Source organism: Crassostrea angulata, unplaced genomic scaffold (genome assembly GCF_025612915.1).
Source record: "Crassostrea angulata isolate pt1a10 unplaced genomic scaffold, ASM2561291v2 HiC_scaffold_92, whole genome shotgun sequence".
NCBI lineage: Eukaryota > Metazoa > Mollusca > Bivalvia > Ostreida > Ostreidae > Magallana > Magallana angulata.
This window is the reverse complement of record NW_026441647.1, coordinates 39,996-67,720: the sequence shown is the minus strand read 5'-3', so window position 1 is coordinate 67,720 and position 27,725 is coordinate 39,996. Positions and strand designations below refer to the sequence as shown.

The window sequence follows — 27,725 nt, the reverse complement described above, 5'->3', positions numbered from 1 at the left end:
CTCCTCCAGCATCTGAAAATCATGGCCCAGATTCAGCATCCAGGTCTTTAAAGTCCATAAGTAGGTCCAGATGCATCACCCATGCAAGTTTGGGGAAGATAGGTCAAGTAATAACTTAGATACAGGACCTGAAAAAAAACAAACCTTTAACTAGGTCAGGACGCCGACACCGAGGGTATAGCATAAGCTCCTCCTGACTTCGTCTCGATGAACTAAAAATTAGTTGAGTAACCAGGAACGAAATAAAATACAAAACAAGCATGTCGCTTCAAACTTTATTCAATAAACATCTACAAAACTAAACTGTCAATGAAACTTGCAAGTCAATAAAACACATATTATAGATCAATTATCACCCACAAAACAAACACACTCTAGTCTAACCAAAGGAGATTCTGCAGAAAAATGACTACAAAGGTACAGTCAAGTTTTGGTAGAAAACATTCTAAATGTTAATAACATTTTCCTTGATTTTAACAATTGTTTGGATATGTATTGTTTATTTATTGTAATCATTTGCACAAAAAGCCAATACAGTATTGCACATCTACATAGGTAAAACGACTTTTTAAGTAGTACTTTGAGTGACCAGAATTGTACACATATATAGAGAGACCACGAGTAAAGGGGGAAACTAAACCTACAAGCACAGAATAGTTCCGGATAAAAAGGAGTCCCACAACCGTCTACAATGAAATGTTTTTCTCCATCTTAAGATGCAGTCTATAAGGTACCCTGCCATAATACATGTATTGATAATGACCTGATTATATATTCAAATGTCCTTGACCATCAGGTGATGGTCAGATACCCAGTGTAACAGCAGTTAATGGAACAGCCAAGCAATTTAGGGGAGGGAGAGTACTCATTTACACCCACAACACACTGCTGGCTGTTCTGATTAGACAGAGCCGGCTTGCTGGAGTTAGTGTACATGTTAACTTGGCATGGCACACATAATATACACAGCCAGGTGTTAGAATCACCATTGACAGTTAAACCAATCATATGGCTGAACAGATCTCAGTACAAAAATAAAAACTTGAACATCAACATAAAAATTCTGCATAGTAATCAGAGAATACACAAACAAATCATTAAAAAAAATAATGTTACCTACTAATTCTAAACTTTCTACAAAAGCCTAATGAAATGCCTCATGTTATAGTGATACGATACGTATGACTAGCCAAAGAAAAAATGCTTGAGTTAAGGACAGGATAAGAATGGACACTTTGGTAATCAAAAGATAATACTTCATGGTATATCTAATCTATACTAGGTAAAGTGGGGGTTATTTCATCATCAGCAGTGGATGGATACTTCAATCTCAAGTATTTTGTGTTTTATTTCAGAAAACACATAGATAATTTTTCTAAGAGTAGCTCATGCTCCACTATTAGATGATATGCAATCCTATTATTTAAAAGTTAAAATTCCCTTATACCGGTAATTTATTTTAGATTATAATTTTGTTTGACCAATGCCCTTTGGATTATGTAGTTAATGAATTAGAGTTATTAAACATGGCAGTAGTTAAATTGACAGCCATGTTAGTTCCCATGGTAAAACTAAGGAAAACAAAATGCAGCTATTCCTAACATTGGATAAAAAAGACGAAATCAGAAAGAAACCTAACAACAAAAATCCAAAATGTTAAAAGAGGATTTGTCTGCCGAGGAGGTTGCAAGGTTTCGTGCCAGGCCTGCTTTAACTGGGTGGGCTGGTGGACAGGGTCCCTTTGCCTGGGCTGGTACCCGGCTTGATGGGGCTACCCACGCGGCCCGGGCTAGAGGAATAGATGCCAAGTGGCTTGTCTGCTTCCTCCATTGACAAGCTGCGAGTTCTCCTTGTCAGGATCTCTGGGTTTTCTGCAGAATTGGCTCTAGTCATTCGGGGCATCGGCACTCCACCAACTAAACAAAATCAGATTGATAACACAAGTGTACAGGGTAGTTATTTTAGTCAAACTATTCAAGCAATAAAGCTACCTGTCTCCATTAACAAATATAATTAAAAATTTCTCTAAAAAAAAACATTGCAAATTGCTATGCATTGTCAATTCCAGAAAGATGAACATATATGTATTAATTTATTAATCTAATTTGAAATACTGCTTTTTGGGGAGTTATTTCAAATTAATCTGATAAACATAAGCCTTACTCAGCTTCTGTTACCACTCCAAGTCATTCATGATGCTCAAAATTCCTCGAATTTACTCTCAATACAAATTAAATCATCAACCCATTCACTTCTGTATAATATTTGTATTGAGAACTTTACAAGAATATTATCACAACAAATTAAATACATATTGAGAATTTACACATGCAAAAACATCTCAATTAAATGTAAATCAGTCATTATTTCATTTTTATGTATATTAAGAATGTAATTATTTATCTTTGCATTCTAATATTGATATGAATGTGAATAATTCAGGTTGTGTAAAAGAGAAAAGATGGATGAACATGGCTGTGATTGACATGGTCAGGTGAAGCTGTGAACTGATTGGACAGTTTGTCACTGGTTCTTTGAAGCTGTGAACTGATTGGACAGTTTGTCACTGGTTCTTTGAAGCTGTGAACTGATTGGACAGTTTGTCACTGGTTCTTTCTCTGCAATCAGCTGTAAACTAAATCACCCACAACAGATGCCAAGAGTTCCCAAACTCTCAAGCACCTCGACACCGACACAGTGATTTTGTTAGAGGAGTACCCAATCCTGTTTGATTGGTGTGCCTTGAGATGTTAATGTTTTCCCTTAGGACAAGCCAGAATGACTGACCAGAATGAGCCTTGTATACCCTGACACAGGGGACAGACTTTTGGCTAGCAGAAACAAGGACAGAGAGATAGTGCAGTGTTTGAGCTGTAGGCAGGTAAGCTGCTGGATGATACTCCCCACAAACTTTGTTTTCTTAATCATAAATCTTCTGTAATAAGAAATCCTAGCATTTCAAAAGAAGGATATGTGAAGGGATAGCACTTGTGTAAAGCAGAAACAGATTAGGAATCAAAACTGAATGCCTAAAGGCAAAGAAAGTTCTATCAAAATGCACTCTGCATACCTATACACTATTCGTTTTGTTAGCACTTAAACCTCCGTACAGTAATTAACAAACAAAATCTATAGAAGTGAAAAGTATTGAAAAGTGTAACTAGTCTAGTCTAGTAACTGAATTTGTGAGTGTTCGATAAATATTTGGAGAACTTGATATAATGTATAGATATATTCATAGTATAAATCTATCATTGATTTTTATTGATAATACATTTATCAATGTTAAAGGGAGATACATAAAGAGAGAGATTGTTATGCACAAGTTTCATTTTTCTTTTAAATCATTCATTTAAATAAAAAGGTCAAAGAGATATGATATCTTTGCTTGTTCAAGTATAATATATAAGTATAAAGAGGTTTGACTGTGCTGCTTACCCAGTACAGTATTTATATCTAATGGGGCTCGAAGACCATTATTGAGAAACACTTATAAGGGCTCTTAAATTGGTTAAGTTTCAACCAAAAAATTTCCAGCACATTCACATTAATATATGTTTGAATGCAGAACATGCAGTGTTGATCTCCATATTTATAACAGTCTTTCAATGGGAACAGTTTAAAAGATTGAGTCCCTACACCCTGTTACAAGTTATAGCGGCCCAAACAGTTAGCAGCTGCCGAGTACAGATCTAAGGGAACAAGCACACATAGCTTACCCCAGAGACAGAAATAGTGACCCCCTAACCATCACTCCACATGGGGCTCCAGTGTCGCCCGAAAGCTCACCCGCCTCGGCCCTAAGACAAGTCATGCTTACATGTCAATATTATGGTCAACTCAAGCAGGATTTCATCTTTTCTATTTAAAGAATACAGTTTTAAAAGATAAAACGAATTAAGGGCAATCTTGAAAACGTCCAGCAACCCTTATTTCAAACTGGAAACATTTCTGGTAAGGAAAAAAACAAAAATTGTAACATGCTGTCAGTCAGAGTTAGTAAAGGGATCATTTAGACTATCTTCTGTGAGATATTCAAAGCCATTTGTTTATTATTTGTTGTCAAATCTACATATGTAACTTATCATAAGATAAACTTTGTATGTTATACATAAGATGTCCTCTTTATGATCTATAGACGAGATATCCTGTGTGATCTATATTCGAGACGTTCTCTGTATTATATATATATGAGATGTCCATTGTATGATCTATATACGAGATGTTTTCTGTGTGATCTATATACGAGATGTCCTCTTTATGATCTATATACAAGATGTCCTCTGTGTGATCTATATACATAAGATGTCCTCTGTATGATCAATGTATGAGATGTCCTCTGTGTGATCTATGTATGAGATGTCCTCTGTGTGATCTATATACGAGATGTCCTCTGTGTGATCTATATATGAAATATCCTCTGTATGAGATATATATAAGAGATGTCCTCTGTGTGATCTATATATGAGGTGTCCTCTGTATGATATATATATATGAGATGTCCTCTGTGTGATCTATATATGAAATGTCCTCTGTGTGATCTATATACGAGATGTCCTCTGAGTGATCTACATACGAGATGTCCTCTGAGTGATCTTCATATATGAGATGTTCTTTTGGTGATGTATACACAAGATGTTCTCTTTTTTACAATATTGCATAGCCTTGGGAAAGAAGTGGCAAACATTTGTAAGATCTGGCCAGTCAATCACACTAACATAGCAGAAGACGGTCACACGCTAGCCCGGCCAGTCAATCACACTAACATAGCAGAAGACTTTAGGTCACACGCTAGCCGAGGCTTTGTCACATTTGCTCGTTGATAATGATAAAACATTAAGCAGCCCCCTACCCTAAATAAACTTCTTCAATATCCAGCTTTCTGGAATGTCCCTAATTATTACCTCCAAATGTTAAGAAAACAAACAGTTAATTAACAACTTCTTGAATGGGCTGGATCATGATTTGAGCTGAAAATTTTTAAATTTTATTTTTTTCATTTTTGTTGTCAACAATGTCCAATAGTCATCCCAAATTAAAGTGTCTGAAGTTATCGAGTTCAAAGTGATGTACACAGCATACTATTCTTTGTTATGAAAACAAAGCTAATACAATGTTATTGTTAAACTTTGAAGTCCTGAGCAAAAAATGCCAGGTTTTAAACAAAGATGGATGTTACAAATACTAGAAACTGTTTATTTATGTTCATAACAAACATGGAAATAGAAACGATGTTAGAAACAGAAAACTTAAACCTGTATATTTAATCAATGTAAACAAAAACTCTTTTTCTCTTTTGCACTTATTTTTAATAGTAAAACAATCCAAAGCTAGCCTGTTAATTGAACAGCTAAATATAAGCAATGTATCTGTCCCCAAACTTAGTCCCACTTCCGAGTCTGTTTCCCTCTGCTAGTGTTTGATAATTTACTCATCCCATACTTAATCACACAAGCCAGTCTGGGCCCCTGTGTCATATAGAACCCATGTATTTTGCAATTCACTTCTCTCTACAGTTAGTCACAAAACGAAGTCCTTATCTCTTAATTAGATGGAAGCAGTGTTCTATCTCCATACTTGTCACACACAAAAAATCTGAATCTTTCTGTTTGTTGTCAGCTGTGTATTATACATTGTTATACAATCTGGATCTCTGTCAATTGTAAGCAATGTACTCATCCCTATTATGAAAATGTACTGGAATCTTTGTCAGATGTAAGCAATGTCCCTAAACTTAACACACAACACAATCTGTATCTGTCTGTTAGATTTAAGCAGTGTACTTATAGTCTGACTATATCTCTTGGTTAGATGTTAGCAATATACTTATCCTTATATTTAGTTACACAATACAATCTGTATCTTTCTTTTAGATTTAAGCAATTATCTCTATTTCTTTTTACACAACACGTTCTGTATCTCTGTGTTAGATTAAGCAATGTAATTATCCCTATCGTATGTTTCAGCCCAGCCTATGTATATGTTTGTTAGTCTTTCTCTGTTAGGCATAAGTAATGCACTTACTGACTCCAAGTCCCTGACAGAAATACAGGAAAGCTTCAGCTAGACGATCGGGCTGCAAAATAAAACGGTCATATTTAACCAATACAAAGTTAAAGTATGCAATTTCATCATCCATTACTTTATCATTGCTTCATCTTTTTTTGTCTCTTGTATTTATCATTGCAAACACTCACATTTTCCTCGAGGACATTTGCAACTCCCTCCACTTCTATAATCTCTACTTTGTTTTTCTCCATCTTGGCCAGCATGAAGCCGGCCAGTGTATGAACGGTGTGATTAAAGGAGGCCAGAGCACCTGTCACCAGGAGCACAGGGCACCTGTAAAGTAAGTCATCATTAAGTAGACAAATTACGCAAATTTCATCTACAAGGGTAGCTGTAACGTAAGCCATCATCATAAAGTAGACAAATTACATGATTTTATCTACAAGGGTAGCTGTAAAGTAAGCCAGGGCTGTATTTTACAAAAGAACTTATGACAAAGTCGTAAATATTTACTGTCTCGTAAGATGTTCTTTGGAAAACAAAACTGACATAAAACCATTTGTTTACAAATAATTCAATTCCCATAATTATATTTTCCATCCATAAGAATAATTCATTGATTAGTTGGTGACTAATTAGTATTCATTAATTTGGGAGTAAGTCGTAAGTCCTTTTGTAAAACGCGGCCCAGGTGCATCGTCCTTATGTACACAAACTACATAGGGTACGTTTACCCGTAAAGTAAGCCATCACCTTAGGCTTAACAAATAATGTGGATTTTATCTTTACATTTGTAATGCCATTTGAGAACAACATGAATCTTTGCAGAAGTCTGAGTGCCAATAACACAGTATGGCCCTGCCATAAACATCTTGGGACATGAAAAAAAATAAATTCCTAGCCTGTCGCATGTTTTGAACTATATGGTCCCAGAATCTTGAAATCTATTCTTATTTTTGATATTAACAGTACACATTCATTCATCTACTGGTATTTATTTACGATTTAAAAAATTTAGTTCATCCTGAATTTCAAGTCAATACAACATTGACTGTGTTTAGAGAGTACCTACAAAAATTATATTGACTACATAGCCAGCCATAAGCCTAGTCATACAATTCTTTGGGAATGAACCACAAACGTTTTGATGACCAAGGATCACTTACTTCATTTTTCCAGTTTGCTCTGCTATGTTAGTTCTCCTGCAAAAATAATTTTCAATATTTAATATTCAACCATCTGGTTTAAATGGAAGCAATCAATCAAAAACCATAATAAAAACACGTAACAAATATATCTGTATAGCTTTTAAATTTTAGTTAACTTGAATCAATGAGATACTTTATATTCAGATTACTAAAGATCCTCTCTAGGTTGATATTGCAAAACATTATTTTCAAAAACATAATTTCCGAGAACTTTCATTTATGACACAGGTCATAATTTTTTTTTTTACAAATTTAAACAAGTTTGACTTTTTCAATCTGAGTGATCGGCTTACTTCATGAAAGACTTGACAAATCGCTTTAGGTTCTGGGCGTTGATGTTTTTGCGGAGTGATTGCTGGAATGAATTAATGGCCTTGTTCAGCTCCTCTTGGTCTTTAGCCTTCTCAAACTGTAAAATAAACTCTTGTCTGTCAAATCCAAACACTAACACACTTTGTCTGGGTTAGATTTACACTATCAAAGTATGGAACATCAGGTGACTCCAACTTTTTAGGATTTAACATTTCTATTTTTTATCATTATAAATACTCTGTAATTAAGAAATGTAGATCTCTAGCTTATTTAGTAACTTTACAAATTTATGTGCATCTTATATGTGATGCGATTTTGTATAGATCTATATATATACATGTATTTGTGATTTGATGAAAATTGTTATAATAAATTTACTTTGCAAGGCTATATGCATTTGAATTTACTCATGACTTTCAATTTGACAGTTTTGATAAACCTTTTAGTTCTGAGCTACATATTACAACCTTATTTTCAAATAAACAAATAATTCTGAATACTAGTGAGTATCTCACATAAACTGATGGTGATTATAGATAGTCTGTTGGAATATTGATGGTTTGAACTCTGTTTACAAGAAGCTCATAGAATGATTTAATCAAGTTCCAGATTAAATATCCATGATTATGTCAAATGGCTTCATTTCTGTATACAAAAAAGCTCATAAAATAGTCTAGATGTTTTTAGGCAGCCATGAAATGAACATCACACATGACCACACAAAGAGAATCAATAAAGTCGTCATAACAAAATTAATCCTGCACATCTAGAGGGCCCATCTTAGATCGATACATTTCAATGGCAAGGGCCTCTAAATTTTACACAGCCTCTCATCATAGTGAAAGGACCTAGAAGGGCCAATATATTTAATAAAATAATATTATTTGTCTCCCTAAAGCAATATAATGTCTATTAGAGTTATTTCTCTTTCAACAGGCTTAATTACATAATATTATGTGTTATCCATTAAAAAATTTTCGGTGTACAATGTTGAACCATGACCACGTAACTACCGGTACCAACTACTAGGTGGACACCATTGTCTGGTATTGTTCTAACTTATTGAATCCCAAGCTCATTCATATTGAATCCCACGCTCATTCATATTGAATCCTATGCTCATTCATATTGAATCCCATGCTCATTCACATTGAATCCCACGCTCATTCATATTGAATCCCACGCTCACTTATATTGAATCCCACGCTCACTTATATTGAATCCCACGCTCATTCATCTGAACATCTGATTCTCATTAACATTAGACTCTCACTGTATATGAACATCTTATTAACATTATAGACTCTCACTGTTTGTGAGTAGATTTGAACATCTTATTAACATTAGACTCTCATTGTTTGTGAAGAGATTTGAATATCTCATTTACATTAGACTCTCACTGTATGTGAAGAGATTTGAACAGTTCATTAACATTAGACTCTCACTGTTTGTGAAGAGATTTGAACATCTTATTAACATTAGACTCTCACTGTATGTGAAGAGATTTGAACAGTTCATTAACATTAGACTCTCACTGTTTGTGAAGAGATTTGAACATTTCATTAACATTAGACTCTCACTGTATGTGAAGAGATTTGAACATCTTATTAACATTAGACTCTCATTGTTTGTGAAGAGATTTGAACATCTTATTAACTTTAAACTCTCACTGTCCTCAACAGAGGTTGAGAGACTGAAAGTTCAGTATAGGAAAGACGAGCGTTATTTAATCATGTCATCTGCAGGCAATCAATACATGCACATAGCTAGAGTCAATAAACTCGGCAGCTTTATCATATAATAATAATACAAATAATGTATATCTACATGTGAAATGACTTCATATTGAAACAATTTTCTTTCATTTTGAAAACATTTCCTAGTGACCAACCAGTGAATAAATTTCTTGCGCAGGGATGTTAATGTAGTGTGAGAGATATACAATCATGTATCTTCAGTGTAAGCTACTCTCAATAAAAATAATATATCTAGATATAGTTAATAGTCTATACAGACTTAGAAGTCAGTATTTATATTCTACTTTCTGATAATGACCAAGTTACTGTTCAAATTATATTAAACAAAAACTAAATTGAAATTACTCTGTAAGGCAAAAAAACATTCAGGTAAATAGTAAGTATATCAAGATATTAATTCAATGCAATAAAGAGTTAAGTGCATAAAGATTTCTTGTCAGATAATTATTTACAATGCAATGTGGGAATGAAGTGTATCAAGAAATTAAAATACAAACACAATCTGAAGAGGTGCTAGTTAGTTTTCAAGAAATTTCACTTAAAAATAAAAACAATCTTAGTAAGTGTATTAAAAGGTTAATCTTTCTGATATTTAATTAAAAGCTGGTAGTGATGTCGATTATAACAATAAAGTGCTGACAAATTTGATATTTTTAGGCTCTAAAGCTAATGTTTACTGCCTGTTTCTATTGGGTTTTTCTCTCTTGAATATCAATTCATTTGTAGGCTCTATATAACTGCCCCTTTTCCATGCCAGGGGTTCTCTTTGTAACACTTCATCTATAGACTTTAGATAACTGCCATGTTTTGTTTTCAGGCCATGTTTAGCTGTCTGTTACCTGTGGTGCTCTCTTTCTCTCTCTCTCTGGTGGCATTTCATTTCTAGGCCATGTCTAGCTGCTCGTTTCCTTTTACGATCTCTTTCTATAATCACTTTTAATTTGTATGGCCTGTATAACGCATTGTTTTTTTTCAGGTCGACATACAACCCTGGTTTTTCTGGCCCTTGTCTGTGATATTTTTAAATTTTTGAATGCTTTCCAAATAGAGGATTATAATGACAAGTCACTTGTCAACATCGCATAAATGTGACATCCAATTGTAAAAACATTGTCCATTTGATTTATATCTATGTAGAAGTGACTTCATTCAACTTGATCATGAAATACTTCACACACAAATAAGATTCAACAAAGAATATCATTTAACTATTAAATAGGCAGAGATTTTTCATGTTATTATTGAAAAAGAAATATCACTTAAAAAAAGATAGCATATATTAAAGTGGACAAACTTTTGCCATATCTATATTTACCTATTATAATATGTAATTAAATCAAAGAAACAACTTTGGTAACTCTACCAAAGTCAACATGCAGATTAGGTGAAAAATAAAATCCAAGAAGGTCAGATCTTCACCTAGGTTTGAATTAATTCATCTAGCTATCGCTTATCTGCATAAAGTGGAAGAGTTTTTGTAATTATTTCTTTAACTGCACAAATCAAACTGAATTGAATTCATTAGGTGTCTAGAGTACAAGAAATGAAATGCAAATTCATGCAATTCAAAGCTTATAATAGTTTGGCATTCTCAGGTGAATCTGTTTGCTGATGTACTTTATAATGTGTTAGTGAAAGCCGTATGAATTATTAACAAGAAAAAAAATAGAATAATTAATAACAGTTTGTAATGGAAATGAGGAAATTTGTATTGCTAGGTAAAAGGAACTCAAAACTTCAAGCTATAACATAAAACTCACCAGTACCTGTAATGCAAAAGACGAATAAAAAATGCACATTATTACAAGGTAGCATTGATTTCTAAGCAAAGGATGCATCTTTATATTTCAACTTGTCATAAATTAAACTTCTTCATATGCTAGCCTATTTGCCATTATAAATTAGTCTATTTTAGCATTCATTGAAGCTATAGCAGCTAATATCTAATAAATTAATTGCTCAGTGAGTGTTAACATGATCTGAATGCCCTGCCAGTAGAATAAAATAGACAATTTTAAGGGTAGTTTACTATAAACATTATGAATCTGAAAATCAACTCAAATTTATAAGGAAATTAAGCGTAACAATCTTACGAAAGAACGACACACAGAACAGGCTAACACTTAATGCCTCAGTGATTGTACGGTGAATAACAATATCAAAACCATAACAAGAGGTTAGTGAGGGGTAGGAACTAGGAAACAAAGTGACAAGATGCCAGTAATATTAATTACAGAACCCTATGCACTGCTGGTGTTGACGGTGGACTAACCATAGAGTTACCCCGTTTAGTGGTACACAGAGATATTCAGGCCATAAAAGTATAAAAATAGAAAACTTCAGCACTTCATGTCTGTCTCATCAAACTATTGGATCACTGACAGGCTACTTTCCCTTATTGATTAATGCCAACTCCTGCATCAAAGGAACCCAATATTTCCCTTCTATTACATACAACTTTGTTCATCTATAAATTCAAAATCAATCTCATGTTAGAAATCTATGGATTTGGTTTCCTACAAAGGCTTTAGCATTTGTTTTTTATTGTTTACTAAGTATAAATAAATTATGTTAAAAATACAAATATTATCTAGGTGTTCCTCACTGCAGTGCCAGACAGACCATAATTATGGTAGGATAGTAGTTCAAGATTGCTGCATGCACACAACACTTTCAATATTTTCTATTGAATAAACATAATATTATGCAATATATATGTTCTAACAAAGGTGTGTGTCTAAAAATAAGTAAAAAATAACACATCTCATGCAAAGCTGACTTCAAATTAAGAGACAATGAGTGTTGGCCAATGGGTATTAGTTATATCATTGTCACTGGCTCTATACCCTAGTTAAAGTGTTACAGCTAAAGACCCACTCAAACCACGTCCTAAGTTCCCCTTGAATTACTACTTAGTTGGGATAAGAGATGAGCTCGGGTAAAAAAAGAAGGGTATTGTTCCTGCTCCAGTAATAAAGAGATCACACTGGGTAAAGTGAAGAGTATATGTCAAGTAAGGAATGGCAAGATACATACTAAAACGCTTTTAGTACTAACATGGATATAGCAAAATCTTGGAAATAGTGAAGATTTTTGGAGTTCCCAGCCACAATCTAAACATTTTTTTGGTTAAATTTAACAGTGATAATAAATTTGGCTTTGATGAATTTACAAAACTGATATACCAAATTATAATCAATTTTAAGTCTTGTAGAAGTCAAAAATAATGAAATTTACATCACTTATAATGAACTGCTTTAAAGTCTCCAATATATCTTATTTTAAACAAATTTTCTTAAGTATTCATTTCCACATATTAAATATTTTAATTAGTTTCTAAAGAAGGCTTTGCATTGAATACTTCAAGGAACACAAGTAGTCATGGGGAAGAAAACATATTACGAATCTGTTTAACAAATTAAATTACAGAGATAGAAGAGTAAATCAACAGCTCTCAAGGATTTTGCTATAACTTAGTCTTACTGTGATCTGTATTTACCTCTTTTGGAAACCATTCTTCACTGCATTTTAAAATGTGCCTTGTATTTTGATGTGAAGTGGGGCAGATCATGAAATTGGACAGATTTCAGAGAAGAGATGTTAGATACCACAGCAAAACTGTCTGTGCAGAGATCTTGGGGTACAGAGTGAGTGATATCTCGAGATAGAGAGAGATCCTTGAGATACAGAGAGATCGTTATCTCGGGATAAAGAGTAACTAATACCACACCTTCTAAAGGATTACTACAAGCAGATCCTGCTCACTGAAATAAAAATGCTTATTATAGGACCATCTATATCAAAACTCTAACCCAACTCAATCAGACAAACAATACATAGGGAACATAAAATAGATATTTAATAAGACAGTGCTAACTTTATAACTTGCGAGTGGCAGCAGTTGGTATAAGCAGTGACTTCAGTTTACTGAAATTGTTATAAACAGCATTCATACGTACTGAACCGAATCTGTGCATCATCAGGTAGGCCTCCGCAGTGGGGTTCATTCCCAGGTGCTCTAACTTCCAACCAATCAGCTGTAAAAAGACCAGTAACTCTTAGTCCATGACAGGTCAAAGTGTTACACAGTCTTCACAAGTTAAAAAAGAGTATATGTGTGGTAGTTCCTATCATATTGTCTGTGAATATGTATGTGTAACTGATTATCATATTGTTTGAATTATTGTATACTGCTGTCTGTGAGTCGATGATATATTGTGTCTTTTTGTCTGTCTGTGATATATATTTTCCTACTGTCAGTATGTGATGTGTTTTATTCTCTGTGGTATGTTGCATCCTATTGTTAGTCTGTCTGTCTGTGTTATGTTGTGTCCTATTGTCTGTCTGTGGTATGTTGTGTCCTATTGTCTGTCTGTGTGTGGTATGTTGTGTCCTATTGTCTGTCTGTGTAATGTTATGTCCTATTGTCTGTCTGTGGTATATTGTGTCCTATTGTCTGTCTGTCTGTGCTATGTTGTGTCCCATTGTCTGTCTGTCTGTGTTATGTTGTGTCCTATTGTCTGTCTGTGGTATGTTGTGTCCTATTGTCTGTCTGTCTGTGATATGTTGTGTCCTATTGTCTGTCTGTGTTATGTTGTGTTCTATTGTCTGTCTGTGTTATGTTGTGTCCTATTGTCTGTCTGTGTTATGTTGTGTCCTATTGTCTGTCTGTGTTATGTTGTGTCCTATTGTCTGTCTGTGGTATGTTGTAACCTATTGTCTGTCTGTGTTATGTTGTGTCCTAATGTTTTCGAGTCTGACCTTGTCCTTTAGTCCCTCCATGATCCCGGCAGTGGTTCCGGTACAATGAATCAGACACACTCCCAAAACACGTGTGGGTTGGGCCATCTGTAACACAGAAACACATATACATGACAACAAATATAATAGAATTCAAGAAGTGGTGTATATGGTAATGGGCAAGTAACACACCAAATAAATAGATGAGCAGAGTAAATACTTGTTTAATTATTTAACACAATGTAGAGGATCAAGTGTTAATTGTTTACTTGTACACCATGTAAACAATAGAGATCTATAACGACTGAGCATTCTAGGGTAAATTATAATGTTATAAATCTACAAGAGATTGAAGTGTGAGCATCTAGTGACCAAAAATGATTGTATATCTTCTGAGAAATTCACAGCTTAAACACAATAGGCTATAGTCTTTTACTTTCTCTAGAATATAGTTGTGCTGAATATATGCAAAATAACCACAGAAGCAGTTGCAGTGTTAGACAGAGAAGATGTGTTCTCATCAACTTAATAAAATCAATGATCTGATTGACATTAGATAATTAATTATCTGAAAATCAATATGGATAGCACTGGAATTAAGACCAGAGGGCAAGCTATAAAATGTGATTATTGTAAAAAATCTAATGGAAGCCAACTTAACTGAGGAAGATTGCATCACACAATCACTACAAATGGAGAGGCAATGAGGGGCACCTGTTGCAGGGAACCTTTTAAGAGACCATTAAACCAGACGAAAATACTCTACAATCCTGATAACACCACTGTATGGAGATACTGGTCTTCAATATTATTATACTGGAACACTGGTCTTCAGTCTGACAGGATTTGTGTGACATATGAACTGCAATAACTACTCAATACCTTATCCATACTCATCAATGTTAGAAACCTGATCAGGACCCGGCACTTTTGGGAATAAAATAATAACTGAAAGCTATTAGTGTCATATGATTTGTTGCAGTTTTAAAGATTTCCTCACAGTATTTGATACTGTTGTTCTCCCTTGCTGCCAACACTATGAAAGAGCTAAACATAAATACATGGGGCTAAAGAATATTCCACAGTACAGTAAAACTCGTTTAGTACGAACATGAATATAGCGAATTCTCTGATATAGTGAAGTTTTTTGAGTCCCCGGTATAATTCTTAACAAATCTTTGCAATTTTTTTACAGTAATAATAAATTCAAATAAATCGAATTAATTTACGGATATAGCGAACTGATTTTGAGTCCCGTTGAGGCGAATTATAACGAAATTTAACACTTTTATAACAAATTTCTTTACAGTTTAAAAAAGTTAAAAAAACTTTAACATAAAAGTTTGAATGAATTTATTTTTATATAATTTTTTTCGACTCACAATCCTATTAAAGGTATCAAAGTAATGTATTGTTATTCTAAGCCTCAATTAGCGAAAATTATAGTCTGGTCTAAGAATACATGTATATAGTGAATTTGCTAGAGTTATTATTAGAAATTCGTTATACAGATATAGCGAATTATGGATATAACGAAGTAAATCCGTCTGTCTTTAAGACTTCGCTATATCCGAGTTTTACTGTATTTCTTATATATATATGCTGTAGTTCAGATAGCACATCTAACCACATTATCAATTATAATTCTGTAGAATAGGTGTGTATATACATACAGCAAACCTGGCCACAATATTTGCGCCTGCTCCTTCTCCTATTCCGACCACTTGCTTAATGCTGTAGAGTTAAACAGACAAATGGTGTGAAAAGACATTTAATTAAGATAAAGCGACAAATGTTGACCATACTGTGTTACATTGGCAGTAAATATATACAGTATGACAATATCTAGAAGGCACATTTAATATAAGTCAGTTGAACAGATTGTGATGAAAGAATGCAATATTTTGATTTGTTAAAAATGTTAATAAGAAGTGTTCACTCACATGTTTTGAGTTTGACAAAAGAGTGTACTTACTCGAGTTGGTCTAGGATACAGACTAGATCCTCTCCCAGACTCTGCATACTAGGGAAGTTATAGCTGTAAAATAAAATATTCATTTTTTATAGTTATAGCTATAGAATAAAATAATCATTTTTATGATAAAGTTATAGCTATAGAATAAATTAATTGTTTTCATGATGAAGTTATAGCTGTAAAAAATAACCATTTTTATAATGAAATTATAGCTGTAAATTAAAATACTACAGAGGGTAAAGCTGTAAAATAGAATAAAAAAGCTGTAAAATAAAAGAGTAGGGAAATAATAACTGCTGTAAAATACTAGACATCACTGAGAGGTGACCATCTCAAAGGGCCCAGCTTAGATAATTAGAAAATAGGAGAAAAGCATTTCCGAGGATTCTGCTTTGACATTGATCTTTACAACTTTGAAATTTTCAGGGTGGCATTTTTGGGTTTAATATGAGCAAGATTAAGCCAATAGAATATAATTCATGGTCTTAATCTGGATTTTAAAGAGATCTGCTATCTTTACATTCGACATTGAAACTTGGTTCAAAGTCGCTGCACACCCTTTACCAGAAAGCTCCGTTTAAGTGAAGTGTAAGCCAGATAGGGCTAAGGACAGAATAAGTATGTTCTGAAATTTTTTTTGCATAGTCTAATGACCTTGACCCTTTACCTTGAAACATCATTCAAGGTCACTGCACACCCTTTGACACAGGCACTCTGTGGCTGAAGTATGAGCAAGATTTAAAATATGATCCAGACAAAAAATTTTCAGAAAATTCTGCTATGATTTTAATCTAAGACCTAGAGACTTAGTTCAACCTCACTGCAAACCCTTCACCCTAAGGCACTCTGTAGATCAATGGACCAAGGCCCCGGACAAGTGATCTCAGATGGACAGACCAATGGCAGACAGACAAATCACTATAGGTCACCCACAGAGTTGGGCCCTAGAAATCAGGGGTAGAAACTCCATCAATACACAACTCGCAAATTTCGAGTGCCATAAAAATGAACTCACAATTTCCCCAGATTTTATTGTTTTCGTTGTTGATGTACCATATCATCATCATCACTGGTACTGTTACCATCAGTATCGTCATCCCTTTGTCAATGAATTTAAAAACTTGGTTATTTTTTATAATCTGCATTTTGCTTCATTTAAAAATGTCGTGTATAAACAGTTACTAAAGAGAGAGAGAGTATAACAAGATATCGATGGACATTTTTTTTTTCGGGTAAAGTTAAGATGAAAAAATCAACTCACAAGTTTTTGTGAGTTATGAAACTTTTAACTCACAATTTAGATAATCTAATCTGCATTTTGCAGGTTGTTTATATTAATTTTGAACCCTGGAAATGCTGAGAATTTTTAGCTGTAAAAGCGATGGGCTTCCAATCAAAATACAGGGTATGAAATAACTTAAGATTGGTGGAAATCATCTACCGTAATCAAAAGTCTAGAAAAGTTTTACCAGTAAAATTGATATCATCAAATCTTTGTTTTGTAAAATCAATACTCTTTGGGATCAATTTAGCTATAAGTCGAATAATAGTCCAATCAAATTACTGTTTACAAATTCACTAATAATCGTCATACAAAATTAGGTGCATAATGAGTGTTCACTTGGAGGGGAGCAACTCATCACCAGAAGTGTTCACTACAAAGAGGATATTTTGTTTATGAACACACATCATTATACCTGCTCTCACCAATGTTTTATTCAACACAAAACCAGACCTTTCATACTCTACCATGTCTACAAAATATTTATATAGAGTCAATCCAATACTTATCTCTTATTTCATTACCAGCAGTTCTTTTTGAATTAGAACACAATATTCAAATAATTATATCATTCTGTTATTTCTTTTTGTGATGCATGCAAATATGCAATCTATAGAATTTCATCTTTTTGTATTTTGAGTGGTATTATATTAGTTTACTTGAACTTTCTACAAAGATTTTAATTCTTAATTCATTCTCATTTATGCAGTGAAGCATTCAAAATGAGCTATGATAAATTACAAAAATTTAAATCATTTTGGACGTAGTCATCTTTTTTATGTAAATTTCATGCACACATTCTGAGGGAACTTGACTTGGGAGATGTCATTTAATACTGCTTTATTCATTTCAACAACAATACAGCAACAAGTTAACCAGGAAATACAGCCTTGGGTTGTGTAAGCAATAACCACCACACACCACTGACAAGGAGGGATTTGTTTCACTTGGAACAAGTAGAAACAGGAAATATTAACACACATACACTGATACACATCATGATCAGAGCAAGCCGACATCTTAATCAGTCTGACACTGTCATCTGATCACTATTGTCACCATTAGAGCTTTCAACACAGCTATAGAGAGGCTTGTAGAAACAATTGATTCCACTGTACACATCAAATGAGAAAATCTCAAGAAGTCAATATGTTAACACTGCTTGAAGATAAACATAAGGTATGATGGAAGACAGATGGTAGAACAGATAGACAAACCACTTGTCGCTGGTGACCAGAAAAGTAGCACCTGTTCATGTATGAGAATCAGTCCATCCCTATCTATTATGCAAAGGTAAATTTTTCAAAAAGAAGTCCTTCTTTTTAAATTAAGAGGACTTGAGAAAACAATCTAAATTGGAGACCATTCCATTTTGAATAACAATGACCTTATCTAATAATAATAATGAAAGATGAGATTGCTCAGATAAAGAAGAAAATAATTAGAGGAATCCGATAGAGTTTGAGCTTTTAAACTAATAATGTGTTAGGTGTTACGAATTTTTAATGTAAATATATAGAGATAACAATTAGATATATATCTCTTCATATGATCTCTATGAAGTATTTATAGGGTTCATTCTTTTTAAAGAATTTAGGAAAAACATGTCAAATTTTCTCCTTAAAGCATGAAAAATAATACAACAGACTTTTGAACATTCCATGGAATCATAACACTCTGAATGAACTTCTGTATGCTAGAACATCTGCTATTTGACAATGAACAATCTAAAGTGTTGGTTTTATTCTCAGAACAGCAGGAGATTTTCCTGACATTTCAGGTATCAAAGGCTTTCAAGTTTCACCTTATCTTTAACCGATGCCAGGTTGAGAGTTTATTGTATTTTTTGTGATCGTTGTGCATTGATGACCTTGCACAGAGATGGCTTTCAAGAGATTACAACGTCTTAATCAGAGAAATGTTTAACAAGACACAAAACTTTATCCATGTATTTCAACAGGTGTGTAATGGGAGGGCTATATTGTAACACATTTGCTGAGACAAAATAAGTAGACTTAAGGCTGTCCTAAGCTTTCATATGACTCTACAGTGGAATGAATTGTTGCCTCCACTATTTATATAGCGCCATACAGCTATGTTCAGGCTAGGGTAACAAAGTCACATCCCTCAGTCCAATCAAGTCTATAGATATACTGAAAACTGATGTTTACAAATATCAATGCATCACAGTGAGACAGAACAACAAATAATACACTTCCAAAGCTCCAGACACCAAGACAACAGAGTAATTTATATACATGGTTACATATAGTTAAACAACATGTATTATATACATCAGAGATTAGTAGGCAAGCCAAGCCCTGGTGAATTTTGAGGCCATTGTCTATCCAGGTCTGGTAGGAAAATCGAATGAGTTCAATGTGCTAAATATGTGGGCATTAAACAATTAAAAATGTCAGATAGCATAACTGCCAACAATGGCCAAAAGTTTAATCTGGTTAACTTTATGATTTAGATTCTAGAGAGCAAATAATTCATGCTTCAGTTAGTAATGCTGACATTTTGTTCTATTTTCTTCATCTGTATTCAGGTTAGAATCACATAGGCATCTCTTGTCAACCATGCATGATGTATAGGAGTCCTAATGAATGCATTAATTTGCAAGTCAACATGAATTACGATAACTGCATACAACACGAATACAGGTAGAAAACAGATTGCTCAACAGATGTGAGGGTAAAAAACAACAGTCCACACAGGTAAACTTGCAGACAACATGGTCAGAATATGTTAGTGCTCTGGCAGTCTTACTGACAATCATAACAATCACTGACAACTCTCACTGACAACTTGCACTGACAACTATCACTGACAACTAGCAGGGGTGGGTCTCCTTGTGGATACATTCAGATAGAGACAAATACATGCCCTACAGTCAATGATCCATCCCTGTACAAGACAACACTGATGTCCCTCAGTGTGAGGAGCATTACCAGAGAGAGTTCCCAGCACCACGCCGAGGGGGGTGCCTAGTTAACAAAAAAGATTTGTAACAAGCATTAACATTCAACAGAATATTATTCACCTGGTGTCTGTGCAATAAATCTCTCCTTTTTTATAATTGCTAGTAGAAAAAAGTGTTACAACATAAGGTTCTGGGTGATTCCGTTTGCTTTATAGGTTATATCATGTAGTATAAAGCAATGGTTTTTCTACTGAATTCTTCATGATGTTGATCCTTATTCTAAAATCAAACACCTTGCTGCTGCTCTCTCAACAAATAATCTGGTAGAGAAAAGATTTGTTCAATAAAAGGAAATCAATCTCTTATGCAGACTATTTTTAAAATGGCATTACTAAAGACAGTGAACAATCCGCTGAACATAAAAACAAATTGACTTTCTTGGCACCAGTATTAGTTCTGAGGTATGACGCGACTCTGACTATTTATACTACACCGTGCTGTGGTCTTATGCGAGAGCAGGACAACAAATGTATTTTGTATTGATCCTCCATACTCCTCTTAGGAAGACAAATTATTATCACATGAATTATTTTTCATGATCAGGAAACAGTACTTGCTGTCATTCAGGGATCGGGAAGGCTGGAGATAATTGAAAGGATATTCTCTCCTTCAAATTGCTGCTGTTTTATTAAGTAATCAATAAGGAATATATTAATTTTGAAAGATACACTGAAATTCTATTTATGGCATTTTCTTCATTGATCAATTGATACAAAACCATTTACCATTAGCCCTATGAGCTGCATGGTCAAACAGCTAAAATATACACCTTCAAACATAATGGATGGGGCCAGCATTAATAATTTATGTTTGATGAACTCTGACCCTAATTTTTCATGGTGGGGTGGTAGGTAATTCTTTCTCTTTCTTCCACATTGATAATCTGATAAACAAACTATTTTTCTCTATACTGAGAAAGCTAAACAAATTCAATTTTTATTGATTCAAAATCATATCCTGTGTTTTAATATAAAATGGACAATCAATTCAAAAAATCAGAATTCATACTGCTTAAAAAGATTATTGGGAAGGGGCCAGTTGGATTACATCAAACAAATCAATTTTAAATTTTGGCCTGGTTTGCTCCTCACTAACATTACTCAGCATATTAATTTGTTAATAACATGTAGTAAGCTGCAAAAAATGCTGTTATTTTGGTGCCTTAAAATATTCTCCACAATTCAACAAACTACTGGTAGTGTTTTACTACTATTACTATAATGTGAAGCTACTGGCAGTGTTTTGCTATACATACTATGGAGCTACTAGCAGTATTTTGCTATATATACTGCAAAACTACTGACAGTATTTTGCTATATATTCTGTGGAGCTACTGGCAGTGTTTTGCTATAAAAACTGTGTAGCTACTAGCAGTATTTTGCTATACTTAGACAGTGATTTGTTTTTACTTTACTCTGGAGCTACTAGCAATAATTTGGTACAAATACTCATGAGCTACCAGCAGTGTTTTGCTATACTATATTGTGGAGACACTGACAGTGCCTTGCTATACATACTGCAGAGCTATTAGCAGTGCTTTGTATAGTTTGTTAAACATTCTGAAGCTACTGGCAGTGCCTTGCTATACAATACAATGAAGCTACTGCCAGTGCCTTGCTATACAATACAACGAAGCTACTGCCAGTGCCTTGCTATACAAACTAAGAAGCTACCGGCAGTGCCTTGCTATACACACTATGAAGCTACTGGAAGTGCTTTGCTATATACACTATGAAGCTACTGGCTGTGCCTTGCTATACTATGAAGCTACTGGAAGTGCCTTGCTATACTATTCTATGAAGATACTGGCAGTGCCTTGCTATACTATACTAAGAAGGTTATGGCAGTGCCTCACTATACCATACTATGTAGTCACTGGCAGTGCCTTGCTATACTATACTTTGAAGGTTATTGCAGTGCCTCACTATACCATACTATGAAGCCACTGGCAGTGCCTTGCTATACTTTACTATGAAGGTTATTGCAGTGCCTCACTATACCATACCATGAAGCCACTGGCAGTGCCATGCTATACTATACTATGAAGCTACTGGCTGTGCATTGCTATACTATATTATGAAGGTTATGGCAGTGCCTCACTATACTTTACTATGAAGCTACTGGAAGTGTCTTGCTATACTATACTATGAAGGTTGTGACAGTGCCTCACTTTACCATACTATGAAGCCACTGGCAGTGCCTTGCTATACTTTACCATGAAGGTTATGGCAGTGCCTCACTTTACCATACTATGAAGCCACTGGCAGTGCCTTGCTATACAAACTGTGGAACTACTGATAGTGTTATACATACTCTGCTGGCAGATCTGGAGCATTATCCTCCTGTCCAGGAATATCCACATGGATGTAGGCAGCCCTTTTGTTGATCTCCGCCATAGAAGGGTGCTGAAGAAAGCTCTTCCACATTGTATCTGGAAGTTAATATCTTCATTAATTTAAGTATTTTATTTCATAAATCCTTAACATTTTTTAGAAAAGATAAACTATTCATAAGGTGAAAAAGAGCGAATATTCCATTGTATTTATGCGGCTCTCCAACAAAATTCAATTACAGCATAATACACTTATCACAGCTATTATAATTTTATTGTGTTCTAAAAGCAATGATTTATATCAGTAAATAAGAGTTCAACGTCAGATTAACAGACTGATTTCACTCAGACACTCACTTGGAAAAAAAGGGAGAACTAAATATTTCAGACATGTGTCAAAACATGGTCCTTACTCATGATTGATGCATTGTGAAAACGTTGAACAGCAAACTGAAATTACCCTGAACACCTCTGTGACTAAATCTACCAAAAATACAACTTTGTATCATTGTGACCTTTTACCAAAAATTTGACCTTGTGTCATTAAGACCTTTTACCAAATTTTGACCTTGTGTCATTGTGACCTTTTACCATCAATATGACCTTGTGTCATTATGACCTTTTACCAAAAATCTGACCTTGTGTCATTGTGACCTTTGGGAACAATTGTTTTGTCCATGGACTGGCATGCACTACAACCTTGGCTTTGATACAATAATTCATTTAACTCAAATATATGAAAAGGAACCGGTACAATATGACAGAATTTGTCATTGACAAATACAATATATCAAATAATAAAATAACACACTGGAAAATGCAATTTGTCAGAATTAAATTCAAGATCTTTCATCATTGACCTCACAAGTGTATGGGGCTTAGATAATAATGATTTTTTTTTATATTAACATGTGTTTCAATATATTACAGGGCCTGGGAAGGTGTTCCACAATGCACCACGTGGGGCATACGTATAAAATGACCCATAGCGGACTGTTCTAGGTGGTGCATCCTTGAAAGTTAAACTGATGTGTGTGCAAACATTCTTAAGTTTGTGCTGAAACTGTAGTCAGAAAGCCTTATTAGATTTTAGATTGCATTTGTTGATTAATTTCTTACAAAATAGTTCCACTATCTATTATCTTTTCAATGCAAATACAGCCGTTTACCCCGCTCAGCATCACTTACTGTGATATCATAGTATATATCATATGGTTGAAAATTGGTCAAGTGGTGGATTTAAGCATAACAGTTGGGACAACAATTTAGGAATGCCAAGTTTAACAGGTTTCACTAAAGCTTTTTGGTCTCATTTTTTGGCTCTTAAAGAATCAAATATTTTATCATTTAAACAAATTCTTTTATAAGGTAATAACTTTCATCACATAAATGACAAGAGAATTTGTCTATTTCAAAGATAATATAAATATATTTGAAGAAAATAATCTGTGTTGGTCCTCATTTAGATAGAAGCATGCACACATAGTTTACATACATCGTTCATAATATATGCCCTATAATTGGACCTAGCAGCTTGTTTTGCACAGTTTGACCTCAATTTACCTTTGAGTTCTGAACAATGAGGTGACTGACCACTTATTTTACCACTGTTTGCATAATAAAATTCTACTGATAAACAAAACGTCCTCTATTCAAATAATGTTATCCTAGATATGTTCAACAAGTGTCAAAACCAATCTACTTAGAACTGGTGGCTTCTTTAATGTTCGTCACACTAGCTATTGGCTTTATTGGTATACACCTATAACCAAGTTGTGAACATTATTTTTTCAGTTTAATTTTTCACAGATATGAAATATAATCTCTTCCTAGAGTATGCAAATTATCCTGATTGGTTATCTTATGTCAAACTTGTTGAACATAAATAGCCCAGATATTCTCTGAGACAGGTGATAAGAACAATTGTCAACTAAATTTTGACTGTAGAACAAGTGCATGTAGCTGCAGGTCTGTATCTCCCGGTCTGAAAAAATTTCGGATGGACGACCTGGGATCTACAGTGCCTCCCATAGTAAAAATCTGCAATTTACACAAAAATTGCGCTAGATTTAGACTTATTAACCTTATTTGCAAACAAATTCTGTGAAAGTAGTTAGTACCATTAAATTTTTCAGGAAATTTACTACTGATATCATCACTTTACTTGCCTCAGACTTTCTCTTAAACATGCTAACCGACCTCGGAAAATGAAGTATATTAATTTACGTCGAGATCGAGAGTCACCATTTTCACGTGTAAACAAACTGCTCCATTTCACTTTAAGGGACTGGTGATGGTGTTTAAAAGAATACCAGAGGCAAGTGAAGTAATGATATATGTAGTAAAATATCCGAGGAATTTTTTGGAAACAAATATTTGTACAGAATGTGTTTGGAAATAAGGTTAATCAGTCCAAAACTAGCGCAATTTTTTGTGCGCCATAAATTGCAGATTTTTACTATGGAAAGCAATGTAGCTCCCAGGTCGTACATCCAAATTTTTTCAGTCCGGGAGATACAGACCTGCAGCTAAAGTACACGAGGACAGGCCTCCACACACACACGACCCATCATTAACAAAAATAACACTGCTTTCAGCAATTTATTTTGGAGCAGTGCCAACATGCATAGCAATGTTATGGCAATATTTATGAACTAGTTCAACATGACACAGATAAACAAATGTGGAGCGGTCAAACAATTATAGGTCTGGATAACACTAGAAACATGAAAGGCATTTTTAATAAATATTGATAGGACTGTGATCATTAATTATTAGACAAATACTCACGGTTGCATCCTAAATCATGAACTGTAAGTATTATAAAGTGCTTGTGTTTCAAGTCTCCCTGTAAAAGATTTGGATTAATAAAAAAAACTAATGTAATTTTGTCTATAAGATATTTTGTCAGTTTTCTTTCATAAAATAGTGTATAAACCTTTCAAAATTTTCTTTTATCAGCAAAAACACTGATAAATATGTAAATCTTGTATTGTATATTATCTGTACACACGATGTAGACAGTTATCGACATGCATCACTAAGCATTTATGTCACTACGACACAAACAACTCCATGTGGAGTTGTTTATTTACAATCAGCAAGTAATCTCAAAACCACGTGACACATGTCACGGTCCACTTAACTCTGTACCGTTATTCTGAGCTATTTTTAAATTGCTTCTGAAATGAATCCCTTCAATCAATGTCAACTCTACTGAATGCACAGAGGAAATACGTTTCCAACTGCAGAAAACGCCACGCTGGTGACCTTGTATTTATAGCATCGCGCCTAGTAGGGCAGCGCCAGTGCCAGCGCCCCATACTGTAGGCCTCTAAAAATATGTTTTGAATTCTTTATCATTTTAAACCTTACAAATAAAAACTCCAAATATAGAAAATAGCATGAAAGAAAAGGACGCGGACGCTCTTTTAAATAGATCGATTGTTTTTTAAACGCGACACCCCCCTTCCCCCACCATCTATTAATGACTATACAAAAATTATTTCGATAAAATCAAAACCTTACTTATTAAAAAAATCATTGAAAAAAGATGTGAACTTACCTCGATGTGTACATTAAATTTCCCCGCTCTTGGGGCAGATATTTCCCTGTGCTGCAAATAATGAAACAAAACAAAATTAACGGGGTTTTCTTTTCCTAAGCATTAATCCTATGGCCAGTAAAATGATGCAATTAAACGTATTAAGCATACAAATGAAGACCATCAAACTAAGATAAAAGCCGTCGAACGTTTGTTTGCAACAAATTATCGCTTATAAAATTGCATGTTCTTAAGACGCAGACGCGACGCAGCCTACCTCCATCTTGCATACGATCGTTTGTGTTACTCGAGTAACCGCCCTTGATGTTGACCGACTTTTGTATGTAAATAGGATAATTCGGGAAAATTCGGAATAGGCCTAATTGTTTGTTAACTAGCATCAGAGGGGCTTGGAGGGGGCTGGGAGGGGGCAGGTCCCACCCTCCCCCACATTTTGGCGCAGCAATGATTTCCTATAATTTACATATTAAAAATGAAATAACATCTAGCCCCTCCCCCTTACTTTTATGGGACCATGTTAAAATTGAATTGAAAATAGAAATTAAAGTTATAACTTATAGGCATATCTGTTTTTTTTTTTTGCTTTTTGTTTTGCTTTGTTAAGATTTTTCGGTTGGTTGAATCAACAGCCCCCCCCCCCCTCAATTTAAAAAACGAATTGCTACGTGCCTGTTTTTCACTTGCTCAATTCTAAAATAATGAATGGAACAACTGTTTCAAAGTTTCTTCTCAACAGCAATATGTGCTGCATTATCACATGATCGGGGCATTCATGATATGTATTACAGAAAAAACAACAAAAAAGAAAAAAAAACCCAAAAACAACTTCTTTTTTTTTTTTGAAAACAACACCCCCCCCCCCAAAAAAAAACCCCCAAAAACAGGTGCCTTACTTCAAAGATACATGTGTATATCTTTTATAAGAGGATAATCATGATTTTCTTTGGCGCACAGTTAAATCAAATTTTGGGAGGTTGGGGAGGAATATGTAGATGCTAGAATATTCTGCCGCGACCATGTATGTACTTCATCTGCGTTGATTTTTAGCCTATTTACTTTTAATGCCAACCTCACATCTAAAAAATATTAATTCAAAATTATTAATTACCTATTTAATTCGTATATATCGATAAAGCGCATTTATCTATTCATTTATAAAACATACCTCTGACTTTTGAACTCTATATAATGATTGACCTCATGTACCATTTCATGGTTTGAGTGAATAAACTGAATTGGAAAAAAAATTGCACTTCATTTTTTTTTACTCAATGTCTGCAATTTCAGACTTTTGATAATTCAATATCAAATGAAGTCATTATCATTATCTAAGTAATCTGTATGTAATAAGAAAAATAAAGCCAAGGATAATGAAAGGGTACATGATAACATGCTATGTAGTTGTCATACACTTTTTATACACTGTACTCCTTTTACAAAATTGTTGCTAATTAACGATAACATTTGTTATACTTTAATAATTGTTATACGATTCATTGGAATATTCTTCTCCTGTAATAATAATAATTTAATTCATACTTGCATGTTCTGGTCTCTAA

General features: G+C 34.1%; 1 protein-coding gene across 3 annotated transcripts; it reads right to left on the bottom strand.

Annotated features, from left to right (window-relative positions):
• Positions 1-261: 261 nt before the first annotated feature.
• Positions 262-26,486, bottom strand: LOC128169050 (uncharacterized protein ZK1073.1-like). 3 transcript variants are annotated; one of them, XM_052835213.1, is made up of 15 exons: positions 26,423-26,486; positions 26,167-26,217; positions 25,392-25,449; positions 22,583-22,700; positions 20,238-20,273; positions 16,002-16,064; positions 15,700-15,760; positions 14,048-14,134; positions 13,246-13,323; positions 7,511-7,626; positions 7,176-7,211; positions 6,198-6,342; positions 6,025-6,076; positions 3,720-3,800; positions 1,776-1,916 (listed from the first exon to the last, which is right to left on the bottom strand). In XM_052835213.1, the coding sequence occupies exons 1-14, from the start codon at positions 26,426-26,428 to the stop codon at positions 3,751-3,753; spliced, it is 957 nt and encodes a 318-aa protein (XP_052691173.1). In that variant the 5' UTR covers positions 26,429-26,486; the 3' UTR covers positions 1,776-1,916; positions 3,720-3,750. The 3 variants fall into 3 exon arrangements, with proteins under 3 accessions (XP_052691171.1, XP_052691172.1, XP_052691173.1); XM_052835211.1 differs by lacking the exon at positions 3,720-3,800 and having other exon boundaries at positions 262-1,916; positions 26,423-26,483; XM_052835212.1 differs by lacking the exons at positions 3,720-3,800; positions 20,238-20,273 and having other exon boundaries at positions 262-1,916; positions 26,423-26,481.
• Between the last annotated feature and the right edge of the window lie 1,239 nt (positions 26,487-27,725).